The sequence below is a fragment of the Bos indicus genome, chromosome 14, assembly GCF_029378745.1.
Source record: "Bos indicus isolate NIAB-ARS_2022 breed Sahiwal x Tharparkar chromosome 14, NIAB-ARS_B.indTharparkar_mat_pri_1.0, whole genome shotgun sequence".
In the NCBI taxonomy this organism is placed as follows: domain Eukaryota; kingdom Metazoa; phylum Chordata; class Mammalia; order Artiodactyla; family Bovidae; genus Bos; species Bos indicus.
The window spans coordinates 61,082,360-61,100,963 of record NC_091773.1 but is presented as its reverse complement, the minus strand read 5'-3'; the positions used below and the strand labels follow the sequence as shown (position 1 = coordinate 61,100,963).

Below are 18,604 nucleotides of genomic sequence, written 5' to 3'. Positions count from 1 at the left end.
TGAAAATCAGAGTTTTCAGAGGTTTACATTCCTTTAAGTTGTTGTGTGCAGTTAACATAGTTTGGTTTGTGACTATGAAGTTTAGCTATTACATTTACCATTTTTATGGTTTTGAAGAGATATTTCTATTTTCCTTAGTTTTTTCCCCTTTTTAACCCCAACAAGGATGTTTGTGGAATGGAACATATGGTAATAAGGGACAAATTTGAGTCACTAGTATTTCACCTCTTATATTGCTATATTACTTTGAAAATATTGGCATATTTAGAACTGAAAGTAATAATACCTTATAATTTTGAATCCTCTGTGTCTTTGTATTCTCAGGGCCTAGATTTTTTGTTTTGATAAATGATGACCAGCCAAACTAATAAGCTTTAACCTTGGTGATTTATGAGCATATATATTTCTAAGATGTTTTAAAAGCATTTATCATAAGGTACATTTGCTGGTTAACTTAACTGGCTAAAGGATTCCATTAACAAAAGTCCTGCTATTTTATCCCAAATTAGTTAATTTTTTCCACAGACACAGAATTCAGCTCTAATAGATATCAATTGTTTCACAGACAGTTAGTGAAAATTCACTTCACAGCACATCTATGTATTTGTAAGACATTGTTCAGTATCAGCAATTGATGAGTTGCAGTGTATGTAAAGGGCTTTAAGTGAAATTGTCAGTTTCTGTATTAATTTAAGTGAGTGGATTTAGGCTTTCTGATCCTTAAAGATTAATAGATTCTTAATCCGAAAGTAGGAGGAGATAGTGAGAGAAGGGTAACTGGGTATTAGGATATGAGGATTACTAGAGGCCAGCAGTTTAGGAAGGAACATAAGATCTAGTCAGAATTCCCTGGTGGCTCAGACGGTAAGGAGGGAAACCTGGGTTTGATCCCTGGGTTCGGAAGATTCCCTGGGGAGGACATGGCACCCCACTCCAATGTTCTTGCCTGGAGAATCCGTGGACAGAGGAGCCTGGTGGGCTAGAGTCTATGGAGTTGCAAAGAGTCAGACACGACTAAGTGATTAAGCACAGCACAATGTGGATAGCCCAGAGAGGATGGGAAAGTATTAATACATAGTGTCTTTAATAGAAATCAGACAGCATCCTTCACACCTTGCAGTCATTTATTTTATGTATTAATAGCCACTGAGTGTTAACAGATAAGGAAAACTAAGCTCATAGTGCTTCTAGTTCTTCTTTTTTTTTTTTTTTTTCATTTTGTGCTGCTTGGAAATGATACTGCTTGTACAATGAGTTAACTTAAATTTATAAATTTGTACAAATAGTATCAGACATTTATCTAGTCTGCACTGGGTAGGGCTGGTTATAGCCTCCTCTAACCTACCCTAGTCATTCTGAGGAACACACTTGTAACTCATTGAACACACTGAGTTGGGAATTGCTGCCCTGATGGCTCTCTTAACTTTACCAAACATCAGAATCACCTGTAGGATTTGGCAAATAAATAAAAGAAAATAACGTATTTCTGCATTCTTTCCCAGTTTCTGATTCAGTAGGTCTGGGGTGTAGCCTGAAAAGGTACACTTCTAAAGTTTCCAGGTGATACTTAGGCTGCTGTTCTAGGGATACTCTTGAAACTCTCTGGAAGAGCTTAAGTAACCTGCTTACCTTGTGACAAATAATGAAGCAGCAGTAAGTTGTTTCTGCAAATGATCATGATTAGATAGTTGTCTGTCTCACAAACTCTCATTTCTGTTTCATTATCAATTATCAGGTACAAAAGGATGTTATTCTTCAATATTCTGAGTGTGACTTAGTCCAGATAACTTCATATCATAAAATCATATAGATGTATTATCACTGTTAACATGAATCATAATTTTTAAAAAAAAAAAACAGAAAAATTCAAATTTAACTTTTAATGTTATTTTCTGGTTTTATATTTAGTTGCTTTCACTTTTAAAAGAGATCTGCAGTACCTACATTTGTCACAAGATGGCATTTAAAGGCTGAAGATTTTGGTTGAAATTTGATTTTTGAGACTATTGATGAGTTAAATGTATAGTGTTTCATATGTATTCAAACCAAAAGAAATTTGAACTATGATGTATTTTTTAAAATTTGAGTGATATTTTGATATTTTAATATAAAAAATGCTTTCTTATTATAAAAATTAGATAGTAACAAAAATTAATGTTATTGATGATTAATTCTTTTGGAAACAGACGAAACATGAATCTTAGTGTAATAGCATAAAAATTTTATTACATTACATCCCCCAGAAAGATTTCAAATGATTTCAAGTTAGCAAAAATTTAGGTCTTACTGTTCTATAATGTATAATGTCTTATTATGCAAATAGGGTTTCCCAGGTGGCTCAGTGGTACTCCTTCTGCCAATGCAAGGAACACAGGAGAACTGGTTTGATTCCTGGGTTGGAAAGATCCCCTGGAGTAGGAAATGGCAACCCACTCCAGTATTTTTGCCTGGAAAATTTCATGGACAGAGGAATCTGGTGGGCTACAGTCCACAGGGTCAAAAGAATTGGGCACGACTGAGCAACTGACTGAGCAAATAGATTCAAGGGATTAGATCTGATAGACAGAGTGCCTGATGAACTATGGACGGAGGTTCGTGACACTGTACAGGAGGCAGGGATCAAGACCATCCCCAAGGAAAAGAAATGCAAAAAGGCAAAATGGTTGTCTGAGAAGGCCTCACAAACAGCTGTTAATAGAAGAGAAGTGAAAGGCAAAGGAGAAAAGGAAAGATATATCCATTCGAATGCAGAGTTCCAAAGAATAGGAAGGAGAGATAAGAAAGCCTTCCTCAGCGATCAATGCAAAGAAATAGAGGAAAACAATACAATGGGAAAGACTAGAGATCACTTCAAGAAAATTACAGATACCAAGGAACATCTCATGCAAAGATGGGCACAATAAAGGACAGAAATGGTATGGACCTAACTGCCGGGGTCCAGCCCTGGTGGATCCAGGGAATTCAAAGCGGGGACGGCGTAGGCGAGGATCAGGAAACAACTGCTTAATTAAACGTTAATTAAGGATATAAAGAGTAATAGAATAAGGATAGCTCAGTGAGGAAATTCAGTGGAGAAAAGAGGCTGAATAATTCAGCCAGAAGGTGAGCGAGAGAATGACATGGGGAGACCAAGTTTTGGTGAACAAGGCCCGCACTTTATTTTCCAAAGTAGTTTTTATACCTTAAGTTATGCATAGAGGATAATCGGGGAAGGGGTAGAGTCATGCAGCAAGCCAGGCTTTCTTCCTGCAAACTTATCATATGCAAAAGCTTAGGTGATTTGCATCATCTTATGGCCCGGAGGCCTGTTAACATTTTAAGACCCTTTCTTCAGAAAACTTATTTTTCTCTAAAGGTGATTGGTCAGGAGCCACCCTCCAAAAGCATTAGATAAAGTTGCATTCCTACACAGCAAAGGTGTGGTGGGCTATAACAAGAAAAAGAATTAGCTCAAGGGTCCCAGGTTACAAACATTAAAGCTATGCACTCAATACTTACACCAATTATATTAATCAATACACTGCCAGGGACACAGCAAGTAAGGGATATGGAAACTTAGCAGCAAACATTGGCCCAACAAGTGAAAATCCCTTCACCAATACAATTTCTAATCAATCTTTTAACTGCTCAAAGGAATCTGTATTTAGACAGTTTAGAACATCTCATGCCTCTCACAGTTTGGAGGCTCTGAGCAATCACATGTGGCTGGAAAAACCTATTCAGGCAGGCTAGAGGACTTCCAAAGGAGTTTGTAGGTTGAAATACTATCACACCCAGGAACTTTATTAACTGGAGCTGTAAGTTAACTCTTCTTTTCAGAGAGAGGTAGTGGGGGACAGCCCCCTGTAAAGTCAGAGGTGTAGGTGAGAGCACAAAGCAGAAAGTAGGCAGACTCTGGTTTTGGGGGTAGATGCTTGAGAATTTCCAGGGGGACTCCTGAGGCTTGATCCCGCCTTTGCGTATGCTGAGCCTCCTTCCTCATGACCTTTGCCATGGGCGGAGTTCCTCACGCTGGCTCCTGGCAGTGATAGAATTCCAGTTGAGCTATTCCAGATCCTGAAAGATGATGCTGTGAAAGTGCTGCACTCAATATGCAATATGCAATATGCACTCAATATGCAGTATGCTGGCTCCCGGCACCTAACAGAAGCAGAAGATATTAAGAAGAGGTGGCAAGAATACACAGAAGAACTATACAAAAAGATCCTCATGACCCAGATAATCATGATGGTGTGATCACCCACCTACAGCCAGATATCCTGGAATATGAAGTCAAGTGGGCCCTAGGAAGCATCACTACAAACAAAGCTAGTGGAGGTGATGGAATTCCAGTTGAGCTATTCCAAATCCTCAGAGATGATGCTGTGAAAGTGCTGCACTCAATATACCAGCAAATTTGGAAAACTCAGCAGTGGCCACAGGACTGGAAAAGGCCAGTTTTCATTCCAGTCCCAAAGAAAGGCTATGCCAAAGAATGCTCAAACTACTGCACATTTGCACTCATCTCACACACTAGTAAAGTAATGCTCAAAATTCTCCAAGCCAGACTTCAACAGTATGTGAACTGTGAACTACCAGATGTTCAAGCTGGTTTTAGAAAAGGCAGAGGAACCAGAGATCAAATTGCCAACATCCGCTGGATCATCGAAAAATCAAGAGAGTTCCAGAAAAACATCTGCTTTATTGACAATGCCAAAGCCTTTGACTGTGTGGACCACGACAAACTCTGGAAAATTCTTAAAGAGATGGGACTACCAGACCACCTGACCTCTTGAGAAATCTGTATGCAGGTCAGGAAACAACAGTTAGAATTGGACATGGAACAACAGTCTGGTTCCAAATAGGAAAAGGAGTACGTCAAGGCTGTATGTTGTCACCCTACTTATTTAACTTATGTGCAGAGTACATCATGACAAACACTGAGCTGGATGAAGCACAAGCTGGAATCAAGATTGCTGGGAGAAATATCAATAACCTCAGACATGCAGATGACACCACCCTTATGGCAGAAAGCAAAGAAGAACTAAAGAGCCTCTTGATGAAGGTGAAAGAGGAGAGTGAAAAAGTTGGCTTAAAACTCAACATTCAGAAAACTAAGATCATGGCATCCAGTCCCATCACTTCATGGCAAATTGATAGGGAAACAGTGGCAGATTTTACTTTCTTGGGCTCCAAAATCACTGCAGATGGTGACTGCAGCCATGAAATTAAAAGACGCTTACTCTTTGGGAGAAAAGTTATGACCAACCTAGACAGCATGTTAAAAAGTAGAGACTTTAGTTTGCCAACAAATGTCCATCTAGTCAAAGCTATGGTTTTTCCAGTAGTCATGCATGGATGTGAGAGTTGGACTATAAAGAAAGCTGTGCACCGAAGAATTGATGCTTTTGAACTGTGGTGTTGGAAAAGACTCTTGAGAGTCCGTTGGACTGCAAGGAGATCCAACCAGTTGATCCTAAAAGAAATCAGTCCTGAATATTCATTGGAAAGACTGATGCTGAAGCTGAAACTCCAGTACTTTGGCCACCTGATGCAAAGAGCTGACTCATTTGAAAAGACCCTGATGCTGGGAAAGATTCAAGGCAGGAGGAGAAGGGGAAGACAGAGGATGAGATGGTTGGATGGCATCACTGACTCAGTCACTGACAGGGGGGTCTGGTGTGCTGCAGTCCATGGAGTCACATAGAGTCAGACACGACTGAGTGACTGAACTGAACTGAGCATGCAGGCATGCACATTATGCAAATAGAAGATACAGATGTTGCCCCCAGTGAGCTTTGAATGTAGTTGGAGAAACATGAAGAGAAATGTATATCCAGTTTGAAGACAGAACAAAATAAAAATGATCAAGTACAGTGTTGTTTGATATAGACTGTACAAACAATGTGAACTGAAATAATGGGCAATGAAGCAAAAATTTTAAATTGCATTTTACAAAAGCATCCTTGTATCAGTTGAAAATAGCATGTTGAATTTTTCTTTTACTGTGACTATCTATATTATTATAATTAATTCAAACCAAGGAGAAATGTTTAGCCATCTGGAGAGCCTTAAGATTCAGTATTTGACATAAATATGACATTAAAATCACTCGATTTTTTTTTGATTAATTGAAAAACATTTTTTGGAAGAAGATAAAAGTTTATCTGCCCATACAGATGTTAGTTTTAAAATTCTTTGATTCCTGGAGTCTGAAAAACTCATCTATTAAAAAATCAAGAGTAGGATGATGGTTACCAGGGGATGGGAGGGAGAAAAGGGAATTTGCTGTTTAATGGATATAGACTTTGAATTTTATAAGACACACAAATTTTGGAGATCTGTTTCACAACAATATAAATATACCTAATACTACTGAACTGTGCAGTTAAAAATGGTTAAATTGTGCATTTTATGTGAAGTGTCCTAGTAAAATTATGAAAGTGTTAGGTTTCTATTAATCAGCAATATTCCTAAGCTTTATTTTAGCCATTAAGAGCTACTCAAAAGAAATAAAAGCCCCTCAAGAAGCTGTAATATATTTGGTGATAAAAGATTAACCTATTATTAGTAGGTAACCTACTGAAAGTCCAACATAAACCAGGCATTGTGCCATGGTGCCAGACATTTTATTTTATTTTTTTGGGGGGTACATGTGTCTGTTTCAATTTTTATTTTCTCAGGGTATATGCCTAGGAGTGGGATTGCTGGGTCATGTGGTGGTTTTATTCCTAACTTTTTAAGGAACCTCCATACCATCTTCCATAGTGGCTGTATAAGTTTACATTCCTACCAGCAATGCAAGAGGGTTCTGTTTTCTCCACACCCTCTCCAGCATTTATTGTTTGTACTTTTTAATAATGGCCATTCTCACTGGTGTGAGATGGTATCTCATTATAGATTTGATTTGCATTTCTCTAATAATGAGTGATGTTGAGCATCTCTTCATGTGCTTGTTAGCCATCTGTATGTCTGGAGAAATGCCTTTTTAGGTCACTTCCCCATTTTTTGATTGGGCTTTTTTCTGGTATTGAGTTGTATGAGCTGCTTGTATATTTTGGAAAGTGTCAGTTTCATTTGCTATTATTTTCTCCCATTCTGAGGGCTGTCTTTTCACCTTGTTTGTAGTTTCCTTTGCTGTGCAAAAGCTTTTAAGTTCAAGTGTTCTGCCCATGCTTTCCTCTAAGAGTTTTATAGTTTCTGGTCTTACATTTAGGGCTTTATTCCATTTTGAGTTTATGTCTGTGGTGTTAGAAAGTGTTCTAATTTCATTCTTTTCCATGTAGCTGTCCAGTTTTCCCAACACCTCTTATCGAAGAGTCTGTCTTTGCCCCATTGTATATTCTTGCCTCCTTTGTCAAAAACAGTACCCATAAGCGTGTGGTTTTCTCTCTTGGTTTTCTGTTTTGTTGCATTGGTCTTTATTCTGTTTCTGTGCTAGGAGCATACTGTCTTGATGACTGTAGCTTTGTAGTATAATCTGAAATCAGGAAGGTTGATTCCTCCAAATTATTTCAATCCTCAAAACAACAACAGGAAAATGAATATTAATATCCCTATTTCTTATTTTATCATTAAGGGAACTAAGTTCTATAAACATGAAGGTTCAGTACCTTGTTGAACTTTGAATTTAGTTGGAGAAAAATGAAGAGTAATGTATATCCAATTTGAAGACAGAACAAAATAAAAATGATTGCCAAGGTTCCTTGGAGTTGGTATTAGATCCAATTTTTTCTAGCCTCAAAATCCATTTTCTGTGTATTTTATTATGCCTCTAATTTAAATAAAAAGCAATTAAAGAATACAAAGAAACAAATAGTAATTATACATTCTAGTTTGGTATTTCTACTGCCAGTAAATATTGTCTATTTCATTATAGTTATTTTGACAGAGTTAAAAGATACGTAATTTAATTAACAATAGTAGTTAATCTGGATTGTGTTTTAACTTTAGAAAGAATGACCATACATACATATATATATATATATATATATATATATATTAGCTTGAGTTGTTGTCTCTCTTTTTACTTGCTTTTAACTTTGGAAACACTAATTTCTTTTCCCTGTATATTCACATGCAGGTTATGTGGGTATGTAATTTGTGCCGAAAACAACAAGAAATCCTCGCTAAATCCGGAGCATGGTTTTATAATAGTGGATCTAATACACCACAGCAACCTGATCAAAAGGTTCTCCGAGGACTTCGGAATGAGGAGGCGCCTCAGGAGAAGAAAGCAAAACTGCATGAGCAGGCCCAGTTCCAAGGACCCTCAGGTGACTTATCTGTACCTGCAGTGGAGAAAAGTCGATCTCATGGGCTCACAAGACAGGATTCTATTAAAAATGGGTCAGGAGTGAAGCACCAAATTGCCAGTGACGTAGCTTCAGACAGGTAAACATTTTGCTTAATCTTTAGGTAAATATTATTTTTAAACTTCATTCCAAACAGAAATACAAATACACGACATGTTTAGGCAACAAATGAGTTGTCTAAATATAATGTAAATGTCCATATGTTTTATAGCAATGCTGAAAGTGATGTTAGGACTTGAGCTCTTATATGTTTGAACAGTCGTAGATTTGATGAAGGAGTGTCAGATTGTTCCAGAATAAAGAAGTGAAATGAAACAGGGAGCCTTGGTAGGAGGTCATGATCCCAGGAAAGACAAATGGGCATAAGAGCAATGGGAATGAAGGAGATGGTTTTTAAGACACTTTGGAGAGGTTGGATTGATGGGACCAACTGGAAGCGGAATTGAGAGAACAGGGAAGATTAATCACGTTTCCAAAGGTTCTACCTCAGGTTGAAGCATGAAATGGTTTTCCAGCTGATGAAAGGGTTTCATAGTTTGATTTTTCCATTGACTAACTCTGTTATTAACTCTTTGGCTCAGTTCAATGGGCTTCTCTATGTTCAAAGTGTTAGACTTTTAAAAATAGTTTATGAGTCTTAGATTTCCTAATTTTGGAAGGGGGAGAATGGAAAGTTTTGTTGGGAAGATTATTTTTCTATACCATATTCCTCTGTTTGAACTGACAATTTAAAAAAAATCTAGTTCACACTATGTTTGTTATCTGGAAGTGGCAGATGCATTTACATGTGAACAACTATAAAGTCATGCATTTGTTGAAACACAAATCTAAGTTGTGCTTACAGGATGGTCGGTTCTGAGTGTTACTAAAATGCAAGTCTGTGTGCCCCATGCACAGTGAGGCCAAATGGTACCAAAGCTTTGGAGTCTGGAACAGAGAAAGATACATTGCGATGCCATGAGAGGAGACAGATGGCTCACATCCTCAGAACCCCAAAAGCTTTCACCAAAGCCCTTCGTAGGAAAGGTGAGGGAGGGGTGTAGTTAGCGTCAGATCCCTTGTTCTTGAGGTCAGATCATGGTTGGGTAAGAATATTCCCGCAAACCTCCACCAAAACAAATGATATTCTCTGTTCTGACAAGAAAAGGCAAGGTCCCGAGTCTCAACTTCTGCTCTGTGAGGTCCAGGCCCTGGCTAAGAGAAGGGGGCTGGTTACCCTGCCCAGGAGTGTTCACATCCAGCACCCGGTCTAGGTCCTCTTACCAGGGTCCAGGCCTGGCAGATGAGGCTGGCAGTGCTCTCAGGACTGGGTCCCCAGACCCTGTGTGGCCGTCATCACTGAGGGAACCCGGTGCCCAGGACTGCAGGCTTTTCATTTAAACTGGAGAGAATCATTTGTGGCAAATACCAGTCAGATTAATTCCCAGCTCACAACAATTGCCCTTCTTTGAGAAGAGCCCCAACCACAGAGGTGGACCTGAAGTAATGGTGTACAGTGTTCTTATAACTTATAACCCGACCTCTGGCCACCTCCTAGGGGTAGACAACTGATCAAGCTGTACCAGTTTTTGATACTTGAATGGACAGACTGAAGCTGTTACCTTAATGACAGTATCCACATACTCAGGTGCTGAGGCCTCCATGGACTGTGACTCATGGAGACTGCCCCCGCCATTTGGTAAAGGCCTGGGCCCAGCCACTGGGCAGACTTGGCAGGGGCTCTGGAACTTGGCAGGGCACAGCCCTTAGCCTTTCCCAAGCCACCCCAGCTCATCTGCTGATCCCCAGGCCAGAGGCCCAGGAGGACCTGGGGCAAAGGGCACAACCCACCTCTCACTGCCCTTTCTGCCTGGAGGATCACTGGAGTCTGACTGTTGGCAGAGGGGACCTCTAGCCACTGCTCTAAGGGTCTTGTGCTAATGGTCACACGCTGGCCAGGTAAGAGTGGTGTGCTAAGGGCTGCCTGCCCACACTGCCCCCATTACAATTTGAAGGCAAGGAACAAATCTCTCCTTTAAAGTTAACATCAGATTCTGCTCAGTAGGAGTTTCTTAGTAACAGAATTTGACTTACGTTTTGTGATGTAGATCCCCCTCCAACTTGAGGACACCTGCTGCCTCTGTTTAGTCACTTCAGTTGTGTCTGACTCTGTGTGACCCAATGGACTGTAGCCCACCAGGCTTCTCTATCCACGGGGTTCTCCAGGCAAGGATACTGGAGTGGGTTGTCATTTCCGTCTCCAGGGGATCTTTCTGACCCAAGGATTGGACAGCTGACCCCCGCCCATTTTCACAGTGACAGCTCTTAATTATCTTTCTGCAGAGCCTGGACTTTGGCCGCTGGCCTGAGGTCTGACCCTATGTAGGATAGTGATGCCCTCTAACCTCTGTCTGCCACCCCGTCAGTCTTCTCTGGCTAGACACCCTGCCAGGTGCCAGGAATGGAAAAGCTCAGACTCGAAATCCAAAAGAGGGGAGTGTTGGCTGAGAACTGGAGGGCTGTGATCCTCCATGTCTGTGGGGTGGGGAAGGTGCTCAGCTGAGGCGGAAGAACCCAAGCTAGGCTGGCTACCAGCAAGACCTGTCCCCTGGTGTCTATGACCCTCTAGGCTCATGGCTGTTTGGAGTCTGGCCATCTCGACTCCTCTGCTGGCTCTCAGAGCCTTGCCTGCCTCTAGCAGACATGCCCCTGGAGGCGTGCCCTCAGCCCCATCACCCACGCCCCTTCTGTGTCCAGCTTAGCTGAGGCACGCCTGCCTCTATTCCATGAGCACTCAATTATGACAGGTAAGGTAACTATGAGTCACTTTGTTGTTGGTGTTCAGTCGCTAAGTCGTGTCTAACTCTTTGTGAACTCATGGACTATAGCCCACCAGGCTCCTCTGTCCATGGGATTTCCTAAGCAGGAATACTGGAATGGGCTGCCGTTTCCTTTTCCAGGGGGAGTCACTTTAGAAGATGCCTGAAGCCATCACCCTGGTGAAGCTACATCTTAGGAAAATAATGAAATGATGGCTGTGCTGGTTGTTTGAAAACTAGCAAAAGTGAAACAGACAGTGTAAATCCTATCTTGGGCAAAACAGTGGTGATTTCATGGCTGGTATGTTGTGAACACGTCTCAGTGCAAAATCTCAGGAACTCAGGACTTTTAAGCTTAGAGGACCATCTTAGATTGAGGACACAAAAATTTAAGAGCAGGTAGTTTTTTATACGTAAGGCAATCCAAGGTATTGCCTGTAGGGATGTGGGAAATGATCCAGTTAAGGAAGCAATACAATATTGGATGCATTCAAGACCTTAACCTCTTAGCAATTGTGTCTCAATCTTACTGGTACTTTTGGGAGACAAAGTATCATTTCACAGAGTTATCCCATGCAATGGGTAAGGAGGTTGTGGGTATTTATCCATAACTTTCCTTTGTTGTTGGATTAAGACTATTTCTGGTGGGTATTAACTCTCTGGAACTCATTGCTCAAGTATATTCCTGTGCCAGAGAAAACAGTCAGGCAGAATATTACAAATACAGTAAGAAAGCATCACTATGTAGGGAACAGTGAAGGAATAAGGCAATGTGGGTTGAGACAGCAGCAGTGTCTGCTACACAAGGACTTCATGAATCAGGAAAAATTGTGAAATGGCAAGTATAATGATCAAAGTATATGCACTTTGATGAAAAAAATAGATGATAACCAATGGAGCTAGGATTTTAAATGAATAAACGGTAATAAAATGGATAATGGAAGCAGACTCCTTCAAAAACTCGATAGCTGAATGACATAGTTTCCTTTGGACTCTAGAAAGTTAGGTTTAGGAAGAAAAAAGGAAATATTAGAAGCCTGGATCACATAATAGATTATTAAGCTTTGGAGTGCATATTGTTAAGAGGTTATGGACGTTAAAAATAAACCCAACAAATTTATGAGTAATTACTTCACCATTGTAGGGAAATTAGAAGCATATCTCTAATCTTTGAAGAAGGTGGTAAAAACAAATATATTTCTTTCAATATTATCCCTTGATGCTTCTTTCACTGACAAAGGACTAGCCCAAATGAACAGTAGAATTCTGACACATTATGGGGAAGCATAATTCAGAATTATGAATGTTGAAAGCTGAACATTCAGAAAACTAAGATCATGGCATCTAGTCCCATCACTTCATGGGAAATAGATGGGGAAAGAGTGGATGACTTTATTTTTGGGGCTCCAAAATCACTGCAGATGGTGATTGCAGCCATGAAATTAAAAGACGCTTACTCCTTGGAAGGAAAGTTATGACCAACCTTGATAGCATATTAAAAAGCAGAGATATTACTTTGCCAACAAAGGTCCATCTAGTCAAGGCTGTGGTTTTTCCAGTGGTCATGTATGGATGTGAGAGCTGGACTGTGAAGAAAGCTGAGTGCTGAAGAATTAATGCTTTTGAACTGTGGTGTTGGAGAAGACTCTTGAGAGTCCTTTGGATTGCAAGGAGATCCAACCAGTCCATCCTAAAGGAGACCAGTCCTGGGTATTCATTGGAAGGACTAATGCTGAGGCTGAAATTCCAATACTTTGGCCACCTCATGAGAAGAGTTGACTCATTGGAAAAGACTGTGATGCTGGCAGGAATTGGGAGCAGGAGGAGAAGGGGACAACAGAGGATGAGATGGCTGGATGGCATCACCAACTCGATGCACATGAGTTTGGGTGAACTCCGGGAGTTGGTGATGGACAGGGAGGCCTGGCATACTGCAATTCATGGGGTCACAAAGAGTCGGACACGACTGAGCGACTGAACTGACTGACTGACAGTTGTGATTGGAGTGACTGGAGTTATAAATACCCTTCTCTCAATAACTGATAGAACCAGTAGGCAGAAAATCATCAAAGATATAGTAGACTTGAAAAACAGTATCAATCAACCTGACCTAACTGATATTTACAGAACAATCCAGCAAACAACAATAGCATATTCATTCTTATTAGTGGTACAAAGAATGGTAAGAAGATAGACTGTATTCTGTCCTTTAAACAAGTCTCATTGTGCTGAAACAGTGAATATCCATTTAAAAATGAAATTTGAAGCTTGCTTTTTTACCATAAAAATAACCAAAAATGGATCATAGCTATAATAATAAAAATTAGAAGTATAAAACTTATCAAAGAAAATGTAGAAGAAAATCATTGTGACCTTGCTTTGGGCTAAAACTATAAAGCTTCTAGGAAGAACCAGAGGAGGCTATCTTCATGATATAGGCAAAGATTCCATAGATAAACACAGAAAGTGCTAACCATAAAAGGCAAAACAATGACAAACTAGACATCATCAAAATAAAAACTTTGTTCATTAAAAGATACTAAGAAAATGTATAACCAAATTAAACTTTAAGAAATTTCCAGAGAAAATATTTGCAATACATGTAGCTTAAAAAGAAATATAAAGAACACTCACCTTTAAATAATATAAATAAGGGACTTCCTTGCTAGTCCAGAGGCTGAGACGCCAGTCTCCCAATGCAGGTGATCTGAGTTCAATCCCAGGTTGGGTTGCAGATCCCACATGCTGCAATTAAGAGTCACATGCTACAACTGAGAGGCCAGGCACAGCCCAATTGAAAAACAAAACAAAAGCCCTAAAAGTGCAAAAAGTATTTTCTTCACGACAGAAATGCACAAATGGCTGCTAACCTGATAAAACTACAAGGAGAATGTCCTGTCTTTATTCATTTGAAAGATGCAAAGCAAGACAACAATGAGACACTTTAGATGCACTCACTTGGAGAAGCTACAATTGTAAAACAAAAATGAAAACCATGATATCATTTAACATCTGTGAGGATTTGGAGCAATTGGATCCAACCAGTCCATTCTGAAGGAGATCAGCCCTGGGATTTCTTTGGAAGGGATGATGCTAAAGCTGAAACTCCAGTACTTTGGCCACCTCATGCGAAGAGTTGACTCATTGGAAAGGAGTCTGATGCTGGGAGGGATTGGGGGCAGGAGGAGAAGGGGACGACAGAGGATGAGATGGCTGGATGGCATCACTGACTCGATGGACATGAGTCTGGGTGAACTCTGAGACTGGTGAGTTCAGAGGGAGAACCCTGATGGACAGGGAGGCCTGGCGTGCTGTGATTCATGGGGTCGCAGAGAGTCGGACATGACTGAGCGACTGATCTGATCTGATCTAATCTGATCTCAAATACTTTGCTGGTGAGAGTATACTTCCTCTACTTCATTTACTCTGCTGGTGAGAGTAAATGCTTTCTGTTTTCAGTTGAATTAAACTTGAACCATTGTCAAGTTTCTTTCATTTAAGAGACATAAATGGAATTGCAATATATGCCAGTTTGCCCAGGACAATCCAGTTTGCACCTGCTCTCCTGGCAGCCTGCACAGGTTGGCTTTTATCCTGGATTTTTTTATATGAAATATTTCATTGAGTTGCCTTATAAACTGGCTTGAGTTTGATAGGTCTCCACCTTATACTTTTAGCTTCTGACATGATTTAATTCTGTGTGGAACATATGTGCAGTTAACAAAGTTCTGATCTGAAATATAGCCAGCAACAGTCTATCTTTTCCCCAACTTTTCAGACATAAGATAGTTAACATTCCTCTTTCAAGGACAGGATGTAAGCGCTTGTGGACAAAATGAAGTGTGGTTGAAAGGTGGTGGTGGGAGAAGTATTTAATATCACTGTCCCACTTACCCTGTGGTTATAAACCAACTTTGTCATGGCTCATTCTTTGGCATTTGAGATGCAGAAATCAAAGTTTGCATAGTCTTTGGAAAATTTAGATTACAGTTTGGATGTTTTTTATATAGTGGTATTGTCATTTATTGTAGACTTTAAATGTGTAAATGTTTATATACTTTATTATTTGGTAATTTAAAAAGCTTTTGCAATGAGTACTTCATCAGCAAGGTGCTAAAAATTGAAAATGTGTTTGACTGTGTATAACCCGCACAAAATTTTTGTTTCACTTGCCATCCACTAGGGGGCTCATAGTCACTGAATATATCACTGCAGAAAACAAAATATCTGGTGGAAAAGCATCTATTTCAAAAATTAGTATAGTTATTTTAAGAAGAACCGAAAATCACAGAATAATACATATATAGATGGTATAGTTTACATGTCATTTTGAGAAACATTTATTTTACATGAAATGACTGCTTTAAGATTAATTTTATTTATTTTGAATTCCAAGTTTCTTTGTGCTCAAAAAGTAAATTACTGGCTTCATTAACATAAGAACGCCATTGCACTGGTAAGTGTTGACCTTTTAAAAAGAATTTGGAAAGTGGTGGTTATCAACTATAAGACACTGAAAATTTTCCCTACAAAAAGTAAGGGAGGAAATGAACAAATTAAACAGATTTCATGATGTAAGAGTCAGGTATCTTCCTCATCAATGTAATACTAGTGCCTTACACAGTAATTGATACAGTTGCTTAGTGAAGGGCTTCTCTGGTGGCTCAGTGGTGAAGAATCCACCTGTCTTGCCCCAAGATGGAAGTTTGATCCTTGGGATGGGAAGATCCCCTGGAGAAAGAAATGGTAACCCACTCCAGTATACTTGCCTGGAAATCCCCACGAACAGAGAAGCCTGGTGAGCTACAGTCAGTGGGGTTGCAGAGAGTTGTACACGACTTAGCGACTGAACAATCAGTATCAATGTGCTCAGGGAACAGTTACTGAAAACCTGAATGAATGGAATAGTAAAATAGCTTAAGGAAAAAGAAGGCTGATCTATAAGGGCATGGGGATGTCTGACAGAACCCCAGGAAAAGAATGAGGATAAACTTTATGAACAATTGGAGTTATGGATTCAAATTCTACAAACTCTTATCTCACTGTCTTTTCTCTATTTCTCATCCTAACTGTTCTTTCTTGTGTCTTTCCAAAATGGTTTTTACTATTCAGCTGTTCTGTGTGGTAGGAAAGACGACCATCAATAGAAATTTGTTGAACAAATGAATGAAAGGAATATTGTAGTAGCCTTCATATTGAAAACCAGTATATTATCATAATTTTACATAATGCTTGGGGATTTATATGGTAAGTTAACTTAAAGAAAAGTGATGTAGAGTGATTGAGTAGTTAGGAAACAAAACTTTGCTAGGAAAATGCAGTTACAAAGTCTAAGATAACGCATAGTTGAACTGGGATTTATGCTACTTAGGGTTGAGATAGAGCATGAAGTATAAATTCTTGCCATTTGAAACCTATTAAAATGCCTCAACATTTAACTATATAATGGTACATATATAAGAGTATTGTAGGAGGGGCTGTGTGCATTTTGTTCTGACATTCAGTATCAAAATTGATCTTGCCAGTGGCCCATAAAAATATTACCTGGTCTAAAAGGATATAAATAGCATTTTATGTTTCAGATCTCTTAAACTGGCTGCAAAATCAGCAACTTCTGAACTCATTCATAGCGTATACTTGTTAGTGAAGTTAGATTAAATTTATTTTTAATTTATCAGCAAGTGTTAGAAATTATTTTCTCCTCAATGACCTAGTATTATTCTAGATTCATTGAATTATTCTATAGAGATAGCTTTGATAGCTATTAGAAAAATATGTATGCTAATTAAAATACAGTTTATGTGCTAATTAAAATACAGTTTATAATCAGCCACGCTTTTTATTTGAATCTTGTTTTGGACTCTTGATTTTTGAGTAAATCTGAAAACTTCTGAGGTCACAGGGAAAGACTGTCTTATGCTTCAAAGTGTATTTCTTCTGTGTGTTATGTCCCAGTTCTATATACCTACTCCATATCCTAGCCACTCAGTTTCTTTTTCTTCTACAAACACTGCTGCTCTTTTTGTATGCATTTCTATACTTATTCTCTGCAAATACAATAATATATTCTTCGTATATAAATACATACATACATTATTTTACATATAAAATATATGTATATATATTATATATGTGTATATATTTATGGGATTCCCTGGTGGCTCAGTGGTAAAGAATCCGCCTACCAATGCAGGAGATATGGCTTCAATCCCTGATTCAGGAAGATCTCCTGGAGAAGGAAATTGTGACCCACTCCAGTATTCTTGCCTGGGAAATCCCATGGACAGAGTAACCTGGTTGGCTACAGTCCACAGGGTCACAAAAGAGTTGGATACACTAAACAACAACGACAATATATGTTTTTTCCTTTAAAATGATAGCATATATATAGTATTCTATGTCTCTTTTTTCATTTAATAACATATGTTTACCAATACATAAATGACTGTGCTTCATTATTACTTTTTGGCTTTGCCTCATGGCTTGCAGGGTCTTAGTTCCCCAACCAGGGACTGAACCTGGACCCCAGCATTGGAAGCGTGGAGTCCTAACCACAGGACTGCCAGGGAACTCCCATTTCACCATTATTTTTAATGGATGTGTCAAGATGGAAACTTAGGTTATTGCCAAAATTTTTTAGTTTACAAACACTGTTGTAATAAATAATCTTATAAATATGTGGATACACATATATGTGTATATATAAAATCTTGTATAAGAGTAAATCTGTAAGGTAAATTCCCAAGTGGAATAACTTGGTCAAAAAATACGTGCAGTTTAAACTTTTTTTTTTTGGCATTGGCAAATTGTTTACTATAGAGAATGTACCAATTTATATTTCGGTTCACAATTATTCTGTTCAGTTCAGTGGCTTAGTCGTGTCCGACTCTTTGCGACCCCATGAATCACAGCATGCCAGGCCTGCCTGTCCATCACCAACTCCCGGAGTTCACTCAGACTCACGTCCATCGAGTCAGTGATGCCATCCAGCCCTCATCCTCTGTCGTCCCCTTCTCCTCCTGCCCCCAATCCCTCCCAGCATCAGAGTCTTTTCCAATGACTCAACGCTTTGCATGAGGTGGCCGAAGTACGGGAGTTTCAGCTTTAGCATCATTTCTTCCAAAGAAATCCCAGGGCTGATATCCTTCAGAATGAACTGGTTGGGTCTCCTTGCAGTCCAAGGGACTCTCAAGAGTCTTCTCCAACACCACAGTTCAAAAGCATCAATTCTTTGGCACTCAGCCTTCTTCACAGTCCAACTTTCACATCCATACATGACCACTGGAAAACCCTCTGCCTCGACTAGATGGACCTTTGTTGGCAAAGTAATGTCTCTGCCTTTCAATATGCTGTCTAGGTTGGTCATAACTTTTCTTCCAAGGAGTAAGCGTCTTTTAATTTCATGGCTTCAGTCACCATCTGCAGTGATTTTGGAGCCCCCCCAAAATAAAGTCTGACCCTATTTTCACTCTTTCCCCATCTATTTCCCATGAAGTGATGGGACCAGATGCC

General features: G+C 39.4%; 1 protein-coding gene across 17 annotated transcripts in view; it reads left to right on the top strand.

Moving 5' to 3' along the window:
- The window catches only part of RIMS2 (regulating synaptic membrane exocytosis 2), a 609,863-nt gene that overhangs the window by 168,889 nt on the left and 422,370 nt on the right, over positions 1 to 18,604 (top strand). For all 17 annotated transcript variants that reach the window (XM_070802800.1, XM_070802803.1, XM_070802799.1 and 14 more), the window contains one exon: positions 8,063 to 8,373. In XM_070802800.1, coding sequence (XP_070658901.1) covers positions 8,063 to 8,373 — 311 coding nt within the window. The remainder of the gene's footprint in view (positions 1 to 8,062; positions 8,374 to 18,604) is intronic.